Source organism: Epinephelus moara, chromosome 16 (genome assembly GCF_006386435.1).
Source record: "Epinephelus moara isolate mb chromosome 16, YSFRI_EMoa_1.0, whole genome shotgun sequence".
Lineage (NCBI taxonomy): Eukaryota > Metazoa > Chordata > Actinopteri > Perciformes > Serranidae > Epinephelus > Epinephelus moara.
Window position 1 is genome coordinate 32517830 of NC_065521.1, and position 18051 is coordinate 32535880.

At 42.5% G+C, this 18051-nt stretch overlaps 1 protein-coding gene across 4 annotated transcripts in view; it reads left to right on the top strand.

Moving 5' to 3' along the window:
• Positions 1-1946: 1946 nt before the first annotated feature.
• The window catches only part of LOC126403592 (IQ motif and SEC7 domain-containing protein 1-like), a 128445-nt gene continuing 112340 nt past the window's right edge, over positions 1947-18051 (top strand). For 3 of the 4 annotated variants that reach the window (XM_050066344.1, XM_050066345.1, XM_050066352.1), the window contains exon 1: positions 1947-2612. In XM_050066344.1, the coding sequence (XP_049922301.1) occupies positions 2353-2612 (260 nt within the window). In that variant the 5' untranslated portion in view covers positions 1947-2352. The remainder of the gene's footprint in view (positions 2613-18051) is intronic. The other variant, XM_050066346.1, reaches the window with a different exon arrangement.

Here is an 18051-nt window from a genome sequence, read left to right on the forward strand (position 1 = left end):
AATAGCTAATGCTAATCATCAAACAGAGGTGTAATGAAACCAACAATGATACTTGGTTTAAATACTTTTTTAAACTTTATTTTTAGGAAACATTTGTACTTTACTTGAGTATTTATATTTCTTTCAACTTTCACTTTTACTCCACTACATTTCTTTAATAAAATGTACATGTAATGTAAAAAAAAAAGTAACATTTTTGTTAGTTGTTCCTACAAAATAAAATCAGAATTTGGTGAATCGGTGACCCCAGCTAGATCACAGGTTAATCACATAACTGCAAGTGCAAACAGGTGCTCTCAAAGCTGCAGTTAAGTTTCAATTTCAGGTCAAGCTCAGACTGCATGTAATATTAAATGCTGCAAGCTACCGACTACATTCCACTCGACGATGAGATCGACTTCATGATGGAAGCAGAAAATAGCGTCCCACAGCAGAGAGTAATGAATAACTGAGATAAAGATTTGTGACAGGTAGCACGTGACTGCTTTACTGCAGTGTGTCAGCCCTGGATAGTCACAGGTTTTCTTTAAATCCTTCAAGTTGTGAAGATGACCTCAATTTTTTAAGGTAGTGTTCATGTTAGGAAAGGATAAATTTCTTAATCCTCAGAATTCTGACCGCGTGCATTTTTATGAACATTGTTTACTTGTAGCTTTACTTCCAATACTTGATTACATCTAATATAATAAAAATACTTTTGCTACTTAAGTACAGTAAATATCAGATACTTTAAAGGCCCAGACACTTCAGAGAACTAGCAGCGAAGGCCCCCTGTTGTGTTGCCTGGCTGCCTTATGTCACCGTGTCTTGACCAAAAAGTTACACATGAACACACCGCAAAGACCACAGCCGACGGCCGACCAGCATGTATGTTTTGCACCTGCATGAGACTAAATAACTCCCACACTAGCAGAGGGCGGTGGTCGGGAAACCAGAATGGACTGGCGACCCACTTTTGGACCATGACCCACCAGTTGAGAACCACTGATCTTGAACATCTTTCCAGTTCACTGTCTATGGAGCAGCCCCAGACTTTATACCTGATGATGTCACAAATTTGAGTTTTAGCACTGTAGTTTGTGTATTTCGAAGAGAGTTGCTCATGTTTACCAATATTTTTGGGCTGTTTCACACCATAGGAGAAACAATGATCTTTTTAAAAATGGCGTAGTGTCCCTTTAATACCAGTTGTTAAAGTGATTTCAGCCTAATGGCAACATTTCAAAGGCTTAGTCTCAGGGCAGGGCAGATGGCACTGTGATGGCCACCCATGAAAGTTAAGCATCAGCCTCAGAGAGCAGTGCTGCAGGTTGCCCTCATGCACCCATGGGACCACTGCCTGTGCAAATCTGCAGCCTCCTGCCTCACATACAGATGTGCTGAACGGCTAAAGTCATCTTTTCTATTCAAACACTAACACACGCTGCTTCAATCTATTGTGATCATTTCACTGGAGGGGATACAGCCTGCTGGTTGAAATGGCAATACACACACAGCATAGTAAACAACTCTGCAGGCAAGACGCAGCACCACTGTGTGTGTGTGTGTGTGTGCAGCATTAAACACAGGCGGACTATCAATGCTCCAAAGTTGTGTAATGTTTTGTTTGCAGTATGTGTGTGAGTGTGTGTGTGTGTGTGTGTGTGAGAGAGAGAGAGAGAGAGGAGGAGAGGCTTGTGTGCACACCTGCAGAGCACACACACGCACTGCTAATGAAACAAGATGTTCTGAACTGACGTGAGGAAAAGATGGAGAGAGAGAGAGAGAGAGAGAGAGAGAGAGAGAGAGAGAGAGATCCAAATTCACCTCCCTTCCTTCCTTTCTAGGGCAGTTGCACAGCCATTGTTGCGCTCAGTGCGACCTGCAGATTCATAAAACTTGAAAACCCCGCCTACTTGACAGCCAGCGTCTGTTTACGAAAAGTCACGGGAACAAGCATGGAGCGAAAGGCACCTCACAGAAAATGTCACACCGCGCTGCCAACAGGGGGAACAGCCACACTTCACACAGACACAACTACGCTCCTCACAATGTAGTCTGGCGCGTTTGGGTGATATCTGGACGCCTGCTGACATCCTCAGCTTGATACGTGATTTGGAGCTTCTAGTTTTGTGTGCAGCGGGACTTGGAACCGCGCGTACCACCACCACCATCACCGCCACCATCGCCACTGGGAGTATTTCTGCCTCTGTATTATCACCCACACCGACTTAAAACAATGGCGAGGCGTAAAAAAGGCGCAACCTACTGAATTGTTGCGCTTCCACCCGAGCCTGGACTACACAGGAACCATCTCCCTCCCCAGGCTTTACTGCGATACAACAGGGAACCACGCAGCGCACTCCGAGCGACATGGAGAGCCCGACCGAGAACCCGACTAGGGCTGTGGAATATTTGAAGGAGCTTAACAAGATCATCGAGACCCAGCAGGAGTTGCTGGAGAGGCAGAGGGGAAGGATAGAGGAGCTGGAGCAGCAAGTGTCCGACTTGTGCACGGAGAACGCCTGTCTGAAGGATCAGTACCAGCGGCACCTGGCAACCTGCAGGCTGCTGCAGGGCAGCAACAGCCTGGTCTCACTGGGAGCCATAAAGGAACATATCACACAGGAAAAGTAAGACCTAACATCATCTCATGTGCTTCCTGTCAAAGTCAAATAATCTCTGCTTCACTATATGCCATTCACAAAGTGAAAACGCACTTGATTAAAGTAATTATTGGTGAATCAGCTCCCAACTAGTTCATGTCCAACACTGCCACACAGTGATCCGCAGTTGCAACTAGGCTACTTTGGCATCTCTCCTTTTACTGATGTTTGCTGATGGAAAATGGGTCCGTGGATTACGCACGGCACAATTGCAGCTTTTCTGACCATATCTGGGATTATGCAAGAGATTATTTAACCACAGCACCCAACATCATTGCAAGAGATTTCCAGATCAGCTATTATGTTGGCTTTGAGAGTGTAGAACTCAGTGTGCATCAAATATTAAGCAAATCAAGCTTGAGGTAAGATGTAAACTACACACTGATGCAAGCATGTGCACAGTTCTATACACTTCTGCAAGCACTAAAGCTGTTTTATGAAATACAGACTTTGAAACTGTCCCCTTTTAATCTGCTTTGTCATTGTTTGTATCAGGTTCTGTTACTTCCGCTGACCGGAGTCTTAACTATGCCTGTGCAGTAGCCCTCAGTGGTACTAACAGAGGATTTCTGTGCGTGGACAGGCACATTAATCCGTGATATATGGAATGCAATAGCTACTGTACAACCCCTGGGAAAAAAGGGCACATACTTGGGATGGATCCATTATGCAATTATGTTTTAGGGCTGGCCCTATCTGTAGGCGGTGGGTTAAGCCCCAGGCAGAGCGAAGCAGAGTAGGCAGGGCAGATGTAGTGGAGCATTATATCATAAGTGCTGCTAAAAGACCTTGATAGTCTGTTAGGATTACCCTCCCTGCACCAGTCCTGTGTTGAAGTTCACACCCTCCAAAAAACGCCTCAGCATGCAGACATTTAACTCAGCTTTTGACAGTTGGCAGGATCATGTGATCATGCTTGACCTTTGTGTCCGGGGCCGTGTTGGTGTCATGAAGATCAGTGGCAGCAAATCAATACTGATGACTCATGGACTGTATGTCTTTCCTGGCTGATAAAACCAGACTCGTCAGATGAGGACATAACTGTAACACTGACCTTTGGCGTGCTCCCTTTATAAATCTCTCTCTCGGGCAGTACGGAGTATGCTGTGATTTCCCTGGAAATCCAGTCTGTCACTATCTCTCATTTCGTATGGTCACAGTGTCTGAACACTATTTCGGTCCAGCTCTGCTAGACTGGCACAGAGGTTAGTGAGGAGCCTGTGATTACCCCGGTGAACCCAATGAAATATGACAGCTGTTAATAATGTAAAGTGTGGTTTATGGAGGATACAGAATTTAAAATGACATTGAAGTGCGGTGAGCAATTTAAGGAATGCAGTGGTCTAAAGCAAGACTGATTCTTAGATCTGTAAAGGTCATTTAAGCATGGAGAAAATGCGATTTAAATAGTGTGTGTTTGGAAATTACACCGTCTAGCTTTCAATTTTTCCTTCGAGGTCAGGGACACGGTGGCACCAGCCAAGAAGAGCAACTCAGATGTCTGTTTCTTAGCTTTAGGTAGGACTTTTCTAAGGGATTCCCAGGCTAAGGGGTCCTCTCCTAAACTGAGAGAAGGGTGGTCTGAGCAGCTGCTGGAGGGCTAAAAGCCATTTGTAGTCATCATCTTGAGCTTTGACGACTTGTGTTGGACATTTATTAGCAGCATGGCTCTAGGGATAGCGGTAATCTGTTTGTTGGCTGGCTGGACGATCCATCACTTTGGTCCGGACATGAATATCTCAGCAAATGACTAAATACTCAGCAAATGTTAGCACGTTTACATGTTAAACCAAGATGCTGAATGTAGTAGACATTACCTGCTAAGCAGCAGCATGTTAGCATTGCCATTTTGAACACGTTAACGTGCTGACATTAGCATTTAGCCCAAAGCACTTCTGTTCTGTGACTGCGAAGTCTCACAGGCATGGACGGATTACTGAGCAGGCCTATCGGGCACAGGACCAAGGGCTCAAAGTGTCGGGCCCCCCTGACCTTCATCTGCAAAATGTCACTCAAATTACAGACCAGGAAGACACTCAAAACCACAAGAACACATGACAAGACCACAAAGGGGTGCAAAGGGACCGAACATAGCTACAAAAACGCACAAGACAAGTACAAAGAGATGCAAAACGACCAAAAAATTACCTTTTAAAGAGACGCATAACCACTAAAAAAAAGACGCAAAAAAGAGGCAAAGCCATGACATAGTCTGTGTATCTTACTCCTGTGTTGGAGAGGTGGTGGGGCCTTTTGCATTGCTGTGCCCAGGGGCTCATTGTCCCATACTTAGCCCATGCTCACAGGGCCACTACAGTGGCAGTAGACTCATGGACGAAATTATTAATCAAAAAACAAAGTTTGTAATGTAGTTGAAAATTAAAATATTGCTAGTTCAAGTCGTGTCAGTCACCTGAGCTCCCCCCTCAGTACAGAGAAGCAGCAGTTCATAGACAGTGTCAAAGTCCAGCTGCATCGCTGAGTGGAGAAAGCTTATTTTGGCTGCTTGAATCTTTCTTTCATGTCACTGCAACCAAAAAGACTGACTGAAACTGACCCGGTCACAACTAATACTGGCCGATAAACGCAGACTCATTACCCCAGTCATCTACTACATCTTTGAAAATACTTCCTAACATCCCTTCATCCACTTCCTCTCTCCTCAGCTGAGTGGGGCTGTGGCCTCAGACATGTAAATGTTGACGCTCACTTCACAACAAAACTGCTGGAAAATGCAAATCATCTGCAAACAGCACATGCTAATGTTGTTTGAACAGACGCACTCCAGACCTGAGCTTTGTCTCGATACTCTTTCCAGGAACGTCATTCACGTTAGCGGAGACAAGACGCATCCTGCTTCCAGTGACATGACAATGTTGAGGTTTTTTTTTTTTGACATGAGGCCAAGAATGTAGACACAGCTCTCTTTGTCTTGTCGAGCATGTCCTTTTTCCTCTTTCCGTGGTGGTTGTCAGTCTTGTTATGTAATCAGGACCAGACTTGCACCTATTGTAAGGAAGCAGGAAAAGGCAGTTACATAAAATAACGGCCATTTAAATAGCTTGTAGGATGGGAAACTAATAGTCGCCTCTTATTGGTCTCTAACCATCACTTGGGATATTTAGCTTTAATTGTCTTTTCTTTTAAACACAAAAACACAGGTTGTTATTTATGTTAGACTTTTACTCAGAAGCCGTAGTTTGACATTTTGGGAAATAGCTTCACTTCCTTGCCTCCATTTAGAAGAGAAGATGAATATCACTCTCATGTATGTATGCTGAATAAGAAGCTACAGCTGGGAGACAGTTAGCTTAGCATAACATGGCATAAACAGAGGGACACAGCTGGCCTGGGTCTGTCCAAAAAGTGACTGTCTGCATACCAATACCTCTAAAGCCTACTACAGAACAAATTATATTGTTTTAAGTGTAAAAGCAAATCTCTATACTAATTCGAGGAGTGTATCTACGTTCTCAGGGTCCTATGTTCCCTAGTTCAATATTCTGTTTCCACACATTATGAAGGAATTCATGAACAAACTAACCAGACTTAGACTAAGACAGACGACTGGTTGCCCCGTATACACAAACATAGATTAAAATCTTGTGTCAGGTGCTCGTGGAGAATGCAAAACAACAGGATCGACATAAAGGCAGTCCAGGCACTCAGTAAAGTATAGAAAACAAGGAAGGAAATATTCTATATATATTGTAGTGGCTAAATCATTAAAGTTCGACCACTGCAGGTCTTCGTCAGGGATTTCAAAACATACAACACAGGTATGCCCCACCTTTATAGTAGCAGGAACCAATCAGAGGCCATCACATGGCCCATGTGAAGGCATGACAGGTGAAACAAAAAGACAATAATGACAATAAAAGTCTATATCCTCATTGAAGCATGCCACGTTGACTCTTTTAATGGTTTAGCCACTACAATAAAGGCATTTTAATATTTCCTTCCTGGTTTGCAATATTTTTGGAGTGTCTGGATTGCCTTCCTGTTGAAACTAACCAGACTCTTTCTAATCTTAACCTGTTTGGAGATGGCAATAGTCAGCTGCTACTGATTTCCCAACTGTAAAATTATTAATAATTATTTTTCTCCCTTTTTCTTTTTGTTTCTCCTCACTTTTAATTTGTTAATGAAGTGGTTGATGAATTCTTATGAGGTTAGGGTTAGGGTTGAGGTATGTTTGGGAGTTGTTCTCCATACAAAATCCAGTAACTATAGGGCCCCCCCGGGAGCTCTCAGGTAGAGCCAGTGCAATTTTATGCCTCTCAGACTAGGGATGCACCGATCCGATATCTGGATCTCTCTTTAAATCTACTGCGACGCGAGCTACGTCATACTTCATGAACCTAAGGAGAGAATCTGCATTAATCTGTTTCATCTTGCCTGTGGATATTCTCATTTATCCAGGTCATAGTTATCTCAAGGCAACTGAATCGAATGCAACTGGACTTAGTTTTGTCTTAGAAGACATTTCACCTCTTATCCAAGAGGCTTCATCAGTTCATGCTTGTCTGACTAGACTGGAACTAGTCTGACGATGAAGCCTCTTGGATAAGAGGTGAAACGTCTTCTAAGACGTCTAAGTCCAGTTGCCTGTTTCATCTTGTTTCATTTTATCTTAGGGAAGAACTGTGTAGTCATCAATGCCTCATGTCTCTAGTCTTTTCTGTTCTACATGTAAAGGTATATAGCTTTTTAGGTCAACCATGGTATCGGATCGGTATCGGGTATCGGCTGATACTCAAAGCCACAGCATCGGGATCGGTATCGAAACTGAAAAAGCTGCATCAGTGCATCTCTAACTCAGACTCATGATTTTAGTCTCCTATTCTAACTCTAGCCCATGTCAAGAGAAGCCAGTACAGAGCCGGTTCCCATTATGTGCTTTATCAAGCTGGGGGACGTAGGACCCTGGGTGAGCACATATATAAAACTGAAGAACAAAGGACCTTGGGAAACATCACATTGACACCTAAATCCTTATGCTAAGCTATGCTTAACTAAGCTCTAGATTCATGTTTACCATAAAGACATGAGGCTGGAATCGATCTTTTCATCTCACTTGAGGCACAAAAGCAAATAAGCAAATTTCCCCAAAATGTCAAACTATTCCTCTCTGCCTCGTGGGAGCATTTGACAGCATGAAAGCTCCAAACAGGAGGGACCAAGTCAGGTTTGATCTCTGGGTCGTCTCGCTGTGGTGAGAACTAACTGCTGAGCTCATGCTGGGTATTAAACTTTTTATTAGGAGGAAAATAAACATGGTAGGGGGTGATGGGAGAGAGGAAGCAGTGAGGCCAAATTATGTATGTTGTTTCCTGGCGTATTATTCACAGCCTCAAGTGACCCTGCTTTATGCGAAGTTCTTTTGCTGCTGTTGTCGTTTAAATCCATTACCTGTAACCTTCACTGTGGTTGAATTATGCAGGGTGTCATGTGATATGTGGGGAGTTTACAGTCATATTGCATTTTGTGCAAAATACAGATCTTAATATGATCTAGAAATCTGTGCCAGCTGGAAGCTTTTATTCCTCTTTGCTTTTTTTTCCAGTGAGCTGATTGTCAGCTGTATGATGTATTTGTGTTACAGTCGCCTTGAATACAGAGAGTATTGTTTGCTCATACATACCATATGCAAATAGATGTGAGCTTTCGCTGTCAGTTCTCACTTGCCTTAAGTCATTAAGTCGCTTCATAATGGAAGGAAAGGAAGGACGGAAAAAGGAAAAGAATATCTTACATCATATTCCAGTCATATTCTGTTCCAAAACAAGTGGCAGATAAAGACACCCTGCTACTGAATGATACATAAGACCGTTTGCTGCTATCTTGGGTTGCCTGTAAATGGAAGGCTTTTCCCTGTATGTTGTTTGTACATTTTTTTCTCCCTCTACCCTCTTTTTAGAAACAAAATGCACAGAGCAGGGAATATGATGCACCACTGATAGCGGAACCTGTGGTGCCAAGTCAACAGATTTCTCTGTGAATCCTGCAAACAGGCTCCTGGGCAACATTGTCGGTCTGGTTCTCGGGATGCACGACTGCAAGCGCAGGTATTGGAAATCATCTCGGTGCGCGCTGACCTAGATGCGGATCTATAAACCCGTCCACCTGGTTAATTGTGAGCCCCCCAAGCTCTGGTTGAGTAACATCGGCAGAGGAGTTGTCACTCTCGGTTGATCAGTTTCCATAAATCCAAAGATAAAACTCCTGTTTTCGCAGTTTATTAACAGTTTCTTGAGTTCAAGTTAAAAGTGGTTGGTGTGGCACTCAGGCAGGAATTAGCAGTCACACACACACACACACACACACACACACACGTATCAGTTTACTTCTTTTCATGGCTCCTGAGTTGCCTGCCTTGTCAGCCCTTTACTCCACCAGTATTTATGCTGACCCTTTGCAGTTTTCTCTCCTAATGGTGTTTGTTTTTAACAGTGCTCTACAGTTACTTGTATCCCTTGTGCTCACTTAGGAATTAAATGACAAGTAATACGAGATTGGGTTGTAAGTTTCTGCAGCACACATTAGTGATAAATGACTTTTCACGAGTAGTAAAGTGACTGACTTGAAGGCCCGAGCAGAATTGAAAGCACACACGCACCTGGCTGGCCTGTCTAGTGGGTAAATATGATATGCCGTAAAGTGAAACAGTAAGTGAAACGTGTGGCCGAGATAAATGTTTTTCTCGGGGAGGATGCAGGAGGGGCTGGTGGTTTAATCAGAGTGAATCCACTGTGATCTGAACTTGTCCTCTGGGGGTTTCTGGCGGAATAGTGTCTGCGAGTGCTTTCACTTCTTATCTCGGTGCTGCTGGATGCATCTGCCAGCCCACATTTAGCATTCAAACTTTGTCCCAGGCCCGGCTAGGCAACCAAGTGTAAACAATATTTGGAACGCTGACGTGATCGCAGGAGAGATAGCTTCTTCACCTGCAGACGACAAAGAGCTGATGTGTCATTTTCTGCACAGCTTTTGTTTTAAAGGGTCAGTGTGTAGGTTTAAAGGGGATATGGCAGACGTGAATTTTGATATGAGTATGTTTTCTTAGTGTATAGTCTGAAAATAAGTGTCATGTTTTCGTTTCCTTAGAATGAGCCGTTTCTACATAGAGTGGGTTCCTTATTGACGGAGAACGCCATGTGACACTACAGGAACCGAGAACAGACAAACCAAACACTGGGTCAAGATAAGGTCACCTGAGTTTTTGCAGCTATAGTTAGCAGCCCTTCTCTAACAAGCTGAACAGCATCGGAAGAGCGCTGATTTGTAATGTGAAACTGCTTTAATCAGTGTTTTTACTGGTTTTAATCACTGGGTCCTTTGTTTTGGAGAGGAAGAGACCTCTCCGGATAATTTGGCTCGACAATAAACATTGAAGGAATCCTTACCGGGAGTTCATGCTTGGCACATGGCAGAAGTTTCAGCCAGTTGCAATCTCCAACTCTCACCTCTAGATGGCACTAAATCCGACATACTGCTCCTTTAAGTTTCCCTGAATGTTCTAAAATCATATCCAAACCTAGATCTTCAAGCACAAGTACGTTAGATATATATTTTTTGCCGAAACAATGCAGGCATTACCTGGGAAATTGTATTCAGAGGAGTGTAAGGCTGTATCTCAAATAAGCACTGATGTTAGATTTGAGTATAATGGCTGCGGCGGCAGCAGTGTTTGTTGAGGTAGGGTTTTTTTTTTTCAGGCACTCATTTAAATTCAGCATGAATCACAGTCAGCGAAGAAGCATAAGTAATTTTGAGAGATCAAATATTGATGAATAACATGACAAATCACGCTAACTCCGACTCCCTCCCCGTTAATGCCCTAATACCAATGTTTCAATGCTGACGAATGAGCAGCAGAGCTCCCCGAGTTGTTGATTCTGTGCCAGATCTCGAGCAGGATGTGTGCCAGAAGGTGAGACAAACAAACGATAAAAAAAAACAACAAACATGTAAAGATAATCCTCAGGCGATGCATTCAGTATATCCATATTTTGTGGGGTGAAGTTTACATTCATTGCACATATTCTGCTGCTACAAAACTATAATTGCTTTGATGCTCAACCTGCTCGACCTGCAGTTATTAAATGTGTCTGACAAGTTAAAGCAGCTGCAGGATTATGAAAAAAAGAGGTTTTGATGAAAGATGAGTGTCAGTAAAACATATGTTTAGTTGTGTATGAAGCAGTTAAGTATTTTAATGTTATTTATGTCTGTTTTACTGCTGTTTTGGGGCTTTGTCTTCATTTATAAATCATGTTGGAGGGGTACTGATTTTGTTTTAAAGACAGCAAAGTCTGAGATGGGGTTAATGGATCCTGAATAAATGCTGGTGTTAACTGTTTAAAGGGACAGTTCACCCCAAAATCAAGCATACATATTTTTCCTCTCACCTGTAGTACTGTTTATCAGTATAGATTTTGGTGTGAGTTGCCAAGTGTTGCAGATATCGGCTGTAGAGATGTCTGCCTTCTCTCCAATATAATGGAACTAGGTGGTGCTTGACTTGTGGTGCTCAAAGCGCTAAAAACTGACAATATAGACTAAAAAAATCTGCAGATTAATTATTCATTCATCCATTAATTCCATAACAGCTTATGTTGTTAGAGGTAGTGGGGGGGCTGGAGCCTATCCTAGCTAACATTGGGTGAGAGGCAGGGTACACCCTGGACAGGTCCCCAGACTATCACAGGGCTGACACATAGAGACAGACAACCATTCACACTCACATTCACACCTACGGACAATTTAGAGTCACCAGTTAACCTGCATGTCTTTGGACTGTGGGAGGAAGCCGGAGTACCTGGAGAAAACCCACGCTGACACGGGGAGAACATGCAAACTCTGTACCGAAGGGCTCCCCCACCTCATGGTTTGAACTCCCCACCCCTTGTTTGAACCAGGAACCCTCCTGTTGTGAGGCGACAATGCTAACCACTGTACCACCGTGCCGCCGTTTGAAAACTCGACAGCCATGTCCCTGGAATTTTTCTGACAAAATAGACAAAAAAAAAAGTGCAGATTAATTAATAATTGCTGGATGCAGCCCTAACAGATTTGACAAATACTGATGGAATTTTATATAATCATACAGAGAAACTAGGATGACAAAAAAAAAGGTTTCCAAGTCTAAAAATATATGTACATATTGCTTGAAATGGTTGCATTAGCTATGGCAAGGTTTCCTAAAGAATAACCACATCTACTGCCACGTATTGATTTGTTATTTTTGGTGTTGGACCATTTATTAGGAGCATTATAGGAATATAAATACTGTTCGGTTATTCTTTGCACCGCACTCCCGGAGCGCAGAGCGTACTCTGGATACAGACGGAGCAGCAGAACACCAGGCGCAGTGAAAATGAAACTTAACTGTGGGTTTAAAAGTTAGCTGTTACTCACCTCTGCAGCAGCTCCTGTCATCCATCGATCTGATCTGATCTGATCTGATCAGCTCTGATCGGCTTGACTGCAGAGGCAAAAAAGAGTTCATAAAGAGGTTCACCTATGCTGCATTCATGGACCTACAAAAGGGACACAGAATGAGTTAAGAAATAAAAAAAGGATTAGTGTGCTGACCCCTCCACTGTATGTAGATACCGGCAGACCTGCTGATTTAATGTTGCATAGTGTCATTCAGTATGATTTCAATTATCTGTACTTGATACACAGTCAGACGTATTATATTTATTTCATTACAACATTCTACACAGCACATTTGTTTTGAGTTTGGAGTTAAGCCAGAGGAGTTAATAGTCAGAGGAGCTCATCAATGGATATCGAAGTATAAGATAAGGGTTCCTTTAGGTTGTCGATTTTGCGTTCACTGAATTATCTCTAGAAAGTCACTGTTGGTTTTTTATCGCCTTCTGTTGTGGTTGTAGTGAATGTGTCTTGGCTTCCTTACTGTAATTTGCTGCCTAGGAAAACCTTGTCTGCCCTTACTAAGTCCCCTGGATGGAGCCTGTAGACTGGAGATTGGCAAGTTCATAAATAGTTCATCCCTAGCCAGCTTAATGCCTTTAGCATGTGTTTTGGGACCCCTCAGCAAAAAATAATAGCACGGTGGAGAAAGCTGTTTCTTGTGGCTGCCGGCGTCCACTCACTTACCCTGCGATCTGCTGAACAATCATTGTGCCAAACCAAATTTACGAGCACATGAACTCCCTCTCTCCAGCAAAGCCCCCCTCTAATGAAATACCCCTGCTAGATTAATGTCCACGCAGGGATGATTTGCATTCAGACCCACCTATAAATCTCGAGCAATGGCCAAAGACAACTTGCAACTTGCACTCAAAATCAGCTGCAGTCTGCCTCCATCTGTAATGGACTGTCCCTCCTTGTGTCTCGTTGTGGCCGCAGTCATGCTGGAGGACAGCCAGGCACGCTGACCTCTGGCTCCCTTAATCAGACCTATTAAGGCAGAGTTAAAGATGGTTTGTGTCCTTTTGATGTAGCTGGTTGTCCCACGAGAAAAGATAATGATGACTTTAACGAGCACTGTTACCTCCCACTGATGGTAAAGGCCACACGGGCAGTCTGATGGTACAGCTTAGTGCGAGACAGGCCACCATATTATAGCATGTTTAAATCACCAAATTTTTGCACTACTGCCTCAGTTTGATTGAACTTTTAACAAGCGAGAGACTAACACACAAGTCCTGCTAATTCCTGTGACATTTGATCATGTTTCAAATCCCATTGTTGGTGTGCATGTGCAGGATAATGCGGCTTCATTCCAGGTATCTGTTACAAAAACGAACTCTCAGATTGCGATCGCTCTCAGATTTCATATTCTTAGCTAGGAAGAAATCAGCATGGTGTGAAAGCAGAGCCTCATTGTGCCTCATTTGCATTTTGCCTGTATGATCTGCAAATAGGAACTTGAAGGATAAACAAGCGCATACTTGAGTAACTAAGATGTGTTGATTGACGACTTTAACTAAAGCCCCCATCTGCGATCTGTGTTACGCAATCGTAGATTCAATTTAAACTACATGGTTTGGTTTCAGTGTCGACCAATATAGTAGAGTCTGATTTAGGGATGTTCCTAAAGACTCATTTCCCTGATGGTTAAATGGAAGTTTGAACTTAGACTAGTTGACTCGTCTAAAAGTAAGAAAACACTCCGAAAACACCAGCAGCCCACTGTCCTTGCAGGTTGATGTGGCTGTGCTGGACGTGGTTACACATCGCTCTGGTTGAGTGGTTTTATGCCAGTTTATTCTGACAGAGCCCACATACAACTTTATTTCCATTTTCTAGCAAGTCAAAATACTGCCAAACCGCGCTGGTTTAACAAGATATCATCTCTGTCCCACTTTTCACCTCATTACCTCCAGGGTAGGGCAAACAGGCCAATGTGTTTCTATGGTTTTGTCTTCCTTTCTTCTTGGTGGATGCTCGTGATCCATAAAGCAAAATTTGTCTAGGAAGACATGACTTTTCAGTGCAGATTATCTCAACATTTAATGCGATTTTAATGCGCATTAATGAAATAGTAATTTTGATAATAAGTTTAACAGGGTACCGAGTATTTCTGGTGCTGACTAGCAAGAGTAGCGATGTTTAAATAACTAGTTGACTTGATTTGCACCAAAATGACTCTTCGAGATACTCTGCAGAGTTTTTGACCACTAGTATGGAGCCATGTTTTTATGACTGTGAGTGATGCGGTACACAGTCCTGCCAATGTGCTCACAATAGAGTGCTCCAGGGATGACGTATTTCTGTAGGTGGACACGGAAGTTAGTGTCACCCTGGTTCCCCTGTCAAAAAGCCAGTGGGATATTTCCATTGAATTTTGGATTATTGCAGAAAATAAGCTCTGTGGCAAACAAACGTTTAGGGTTCTCACACGTGTCACCACCACTTTTATGATTTTTGAAGCCTAAATAAAAAAGTCACAAGTAAAAAGCTGGCGTTAGGCTATAAACGAACTACACCATGGTTGCATGATTTAACATCCCTACCACAACAAGGCTCTAATGCTGTGTGTTTGGCATGATGAAGTTGTGTAGTCTCATTTAGCCACTTGTTAGCAACCACCTTTTTTATGACACAAAGCTTCAAAACTGTGGTATTTAGTGACGTATTTTATGTTTAAGAACAAAACTTGAAAGTCTCTTAAGCTTGTGTTAACCGCCATATTTCAGGTATCTATCCAAACCCCCCATTGACTTAAAGACAAGGGAACATGGAGTGAAAATATACTAACTCATTTTTAGGACTCACTCCTGGGGCTCTCTATGCTCACTACTCGACAGGTGGTGGTAATGCAGCGAAATATGTAGCAGAAGAAGAAGAAGATTGCGAGCTAGTAAACATTGATATGAACAATGCAGGGTCAGAATGCTAAAAAAAATATTTTATGTGGAAGACAGTGCATTCGTTGTTTGTTAGACCTCAAGGACACACACAGTACGTCATGGTGAGTGACACTGAATGTTAACTGAAACTTTGTTTACAAGGAAACTCCACAAGGCAGGTTTGTACACGAAAGATGAAGCTACAGTTGCTTAGCTTAGCTTAGCTTAGCTTGGTATAGCGTAGCGTAGCTTAGCTTATCTTAGTTTAGCGTGAAACACAACTTGCCATTTTCACATGTCTGTTTGTATAACAATTAAATAAACAAACATATTTAGAGATGCTGGTAGGCAGCTTTTGTTGTCTTTTGACAGAGCTAGCTAACTGTTTGCCCTCATTTGCTAAGTTAAGTTAGCCAGTTGCAGGTTGTATCTTCAGATTTAGCATCTATCAATCTTCTCAACTCTGGGCGTAGAAAGTGTAGAGGAGAGCAGGGCACAACTGAACACATTTTAGTTTTGGCTAACTGTTATTAAAATTATTTGAGATTAATTATTTTTTGTTTTATTCTAACAACATGCACGTCTCTGCTACAAATCAACAGTTTTTTTTCTTCTAGAACTTACCTTTTGTCTACAATTAAGCAATATCACACGAGAGGGAGTGATGTTGTACTGTGACTACGACCGAATCACAGCCATGACGATGTCACAGTACAACATCACGAGCTTGAGTGTGATATTGCTTTTATACAACAGTTCAACAGTTAAATAAGCAAGGCTGATTAAGAAATGTTGAAAAATGAGGACAAAATAGATAATTTAAGCATTTTATTTGTCTTCCGCCAACAAAAATAGTTCCCTCAGGACTCCGCTGTCACCGTTGCTATGTAACGCGGACATGGTGCACCAGGCACTTACTTTTTATACACATTTATCTGCACATTTCCATTAATTGTGCAGCCGGTGAAATAAGTCTCTGGTGACTGCATGGTGGACTGTCGCTTCACAGGCGCAGCCGACTCTGCCTTCTGATCTGACAGTATGTTGCTCCATCGTTTTCTGCTCTCCATGGATGGCTTCCAGTAGCTTTTTAACGAGCTCTCAGACCTGCAAGACAAAAGGTATATTTTAGGGCCCGACTCCTAATTAGAAGACTAACTTTACACATAGGCTACGTTAAAACAACATCATACCTGTGCCCACTCACTGTCATGATCTTCCTAGCTTCAAGACCCGCATCTGACAGCTTCTGTATGGCAGTCGTCCTAAGGCTGTGATTGGTGTAGATAGCTGTTGTCCCCGCCTCTTTACACTTCTTCGGCAGCATCTGTGCGAGTGAGTTTATTCCCAGCAGAACTTTAGTGTACCAGATATTGTCTGTGTGAACTGCTGTCATCCTGGGCTTCAGATAAAGGGCATTTGCATCTGGTGGAAGTTTGTTTAAGTACTTTTCCAGGGATGCAACGCAACTGCTGACCTAACTGACACTAATCGTCAGTTTTGATTTGATTGTTGATTGCAATCAGCTGTGAGGCGGAGTGATACATACACAGTGAAATAACCGTGATGTTGTACTCCAATATTGTCACGGTTTTACTGTCTCTCGTCCAATCAAATTACTCGGTCGGAACTAACTGTTATATATTGTATAATATATTTTTTTCTTTTCATCCGTGAAGATTGATGGATAGATGTATGTAGATACCTATCTCTCCATCTACATCTGGGGAAGGATAGGTATCCATAACGCTGGAGAGTCACATGGCAGATGCTGTATGACTTCGCCACTCCTCTTATAAACCTATTGCTATCCACATCCCTACATCCCTGGCACCAACAGGACCTCCCTACTCACTCCCCTATCTTTTGATATCTCACTTTGAAAGAAAGGAGTAAAAATGAGCTGTTTTTGTTTCATTATTGTTGTACACTAAAGGCGGTTTAGTTGTAATGATGTGTTACTAATTGACCCCGCTGTGTAGAAATTTTATCAAGCCTAGCTAAAACTTGCTCATTCAAAATGGAGCTATGTTTTAGGCAACAAGATAGTTATTAAGATGATGTTTGGTTGGTTTGATTGGTTGTTTTGGTCAGAAGCACGAAAAGATCAATCCTTTTTAACCATGAGTCCTTGTTACAGTTTACCCTGCAATAGGAGGTTCCCCAGGCTCCCCTACAAAAATGTTTCCCAGAATGTGAAAATATTTTTCAATTAGCTAATTAAAAGAATAGTACAGACTGCTTTAGTCATAGAAATAGGATGAGATTTTCATTTTATTTCCATGGCTATATTGCTGTCAAATGCTATAATTCCCTCAGAATACAGAAACACAAAAAACCATAATACGATAGAAAGTATTTAACTTGTTTGTTTACAAAGTTGGGTTTGTTCTCAGAAAGAAAGCTAACACAACTTTCTGTGATACATGGTATAATGCAACCTAAAATGTTCCCAATTTTCCTATTCTGTTAGTTTGTGAGGAAAGTCCAATACAGTAAATTTGATACACACTTTGTTTACTTTCCATCCATTTTACTTCAAGCTAACTAAACCCCCAAATCTCCTTCCACTCTCCTTTATCATTACAAACTGTGATCAACACTAAAGCAGCACACTTGGATGGGCCACGAGGCCAAAGTACGGTCGCTTGTTCATTCTTTATTTCTTCACAGTTGAACCAATTATCCGCCTTGCAGCTGTCAAAACCAGCTGATGCAGCAGCTGAATCGAAGGCAATTTGTAGCATAGTACCTGTGGAGAGCTGTTTGAAAGGCTGCCACTAGTTTTCTGCCAAGTGGGAGTGCGGCGTGGTGTGTGTATGTGTGGCTCGCACAAGGTGGAGGCTGAGTCAACAGCTAAACACAGATGAGGAGCTGCTGCTCACACATCTTCTTAGTCATCACGAGTAGATGTCAAACACGGACTCACTCACAGCTGGCTGGGCCTTTGACAACTAATATTTGTGCTGAAAATTCTGCAGGACGTAGTTTGGAGTCGGTTTGTGCTGATTCTCGTGTCTCGTTTGTGCGGTTTCTTACATAGCTGACATGTCAACCTTCAGTGAGCTGAGTGAGTGACT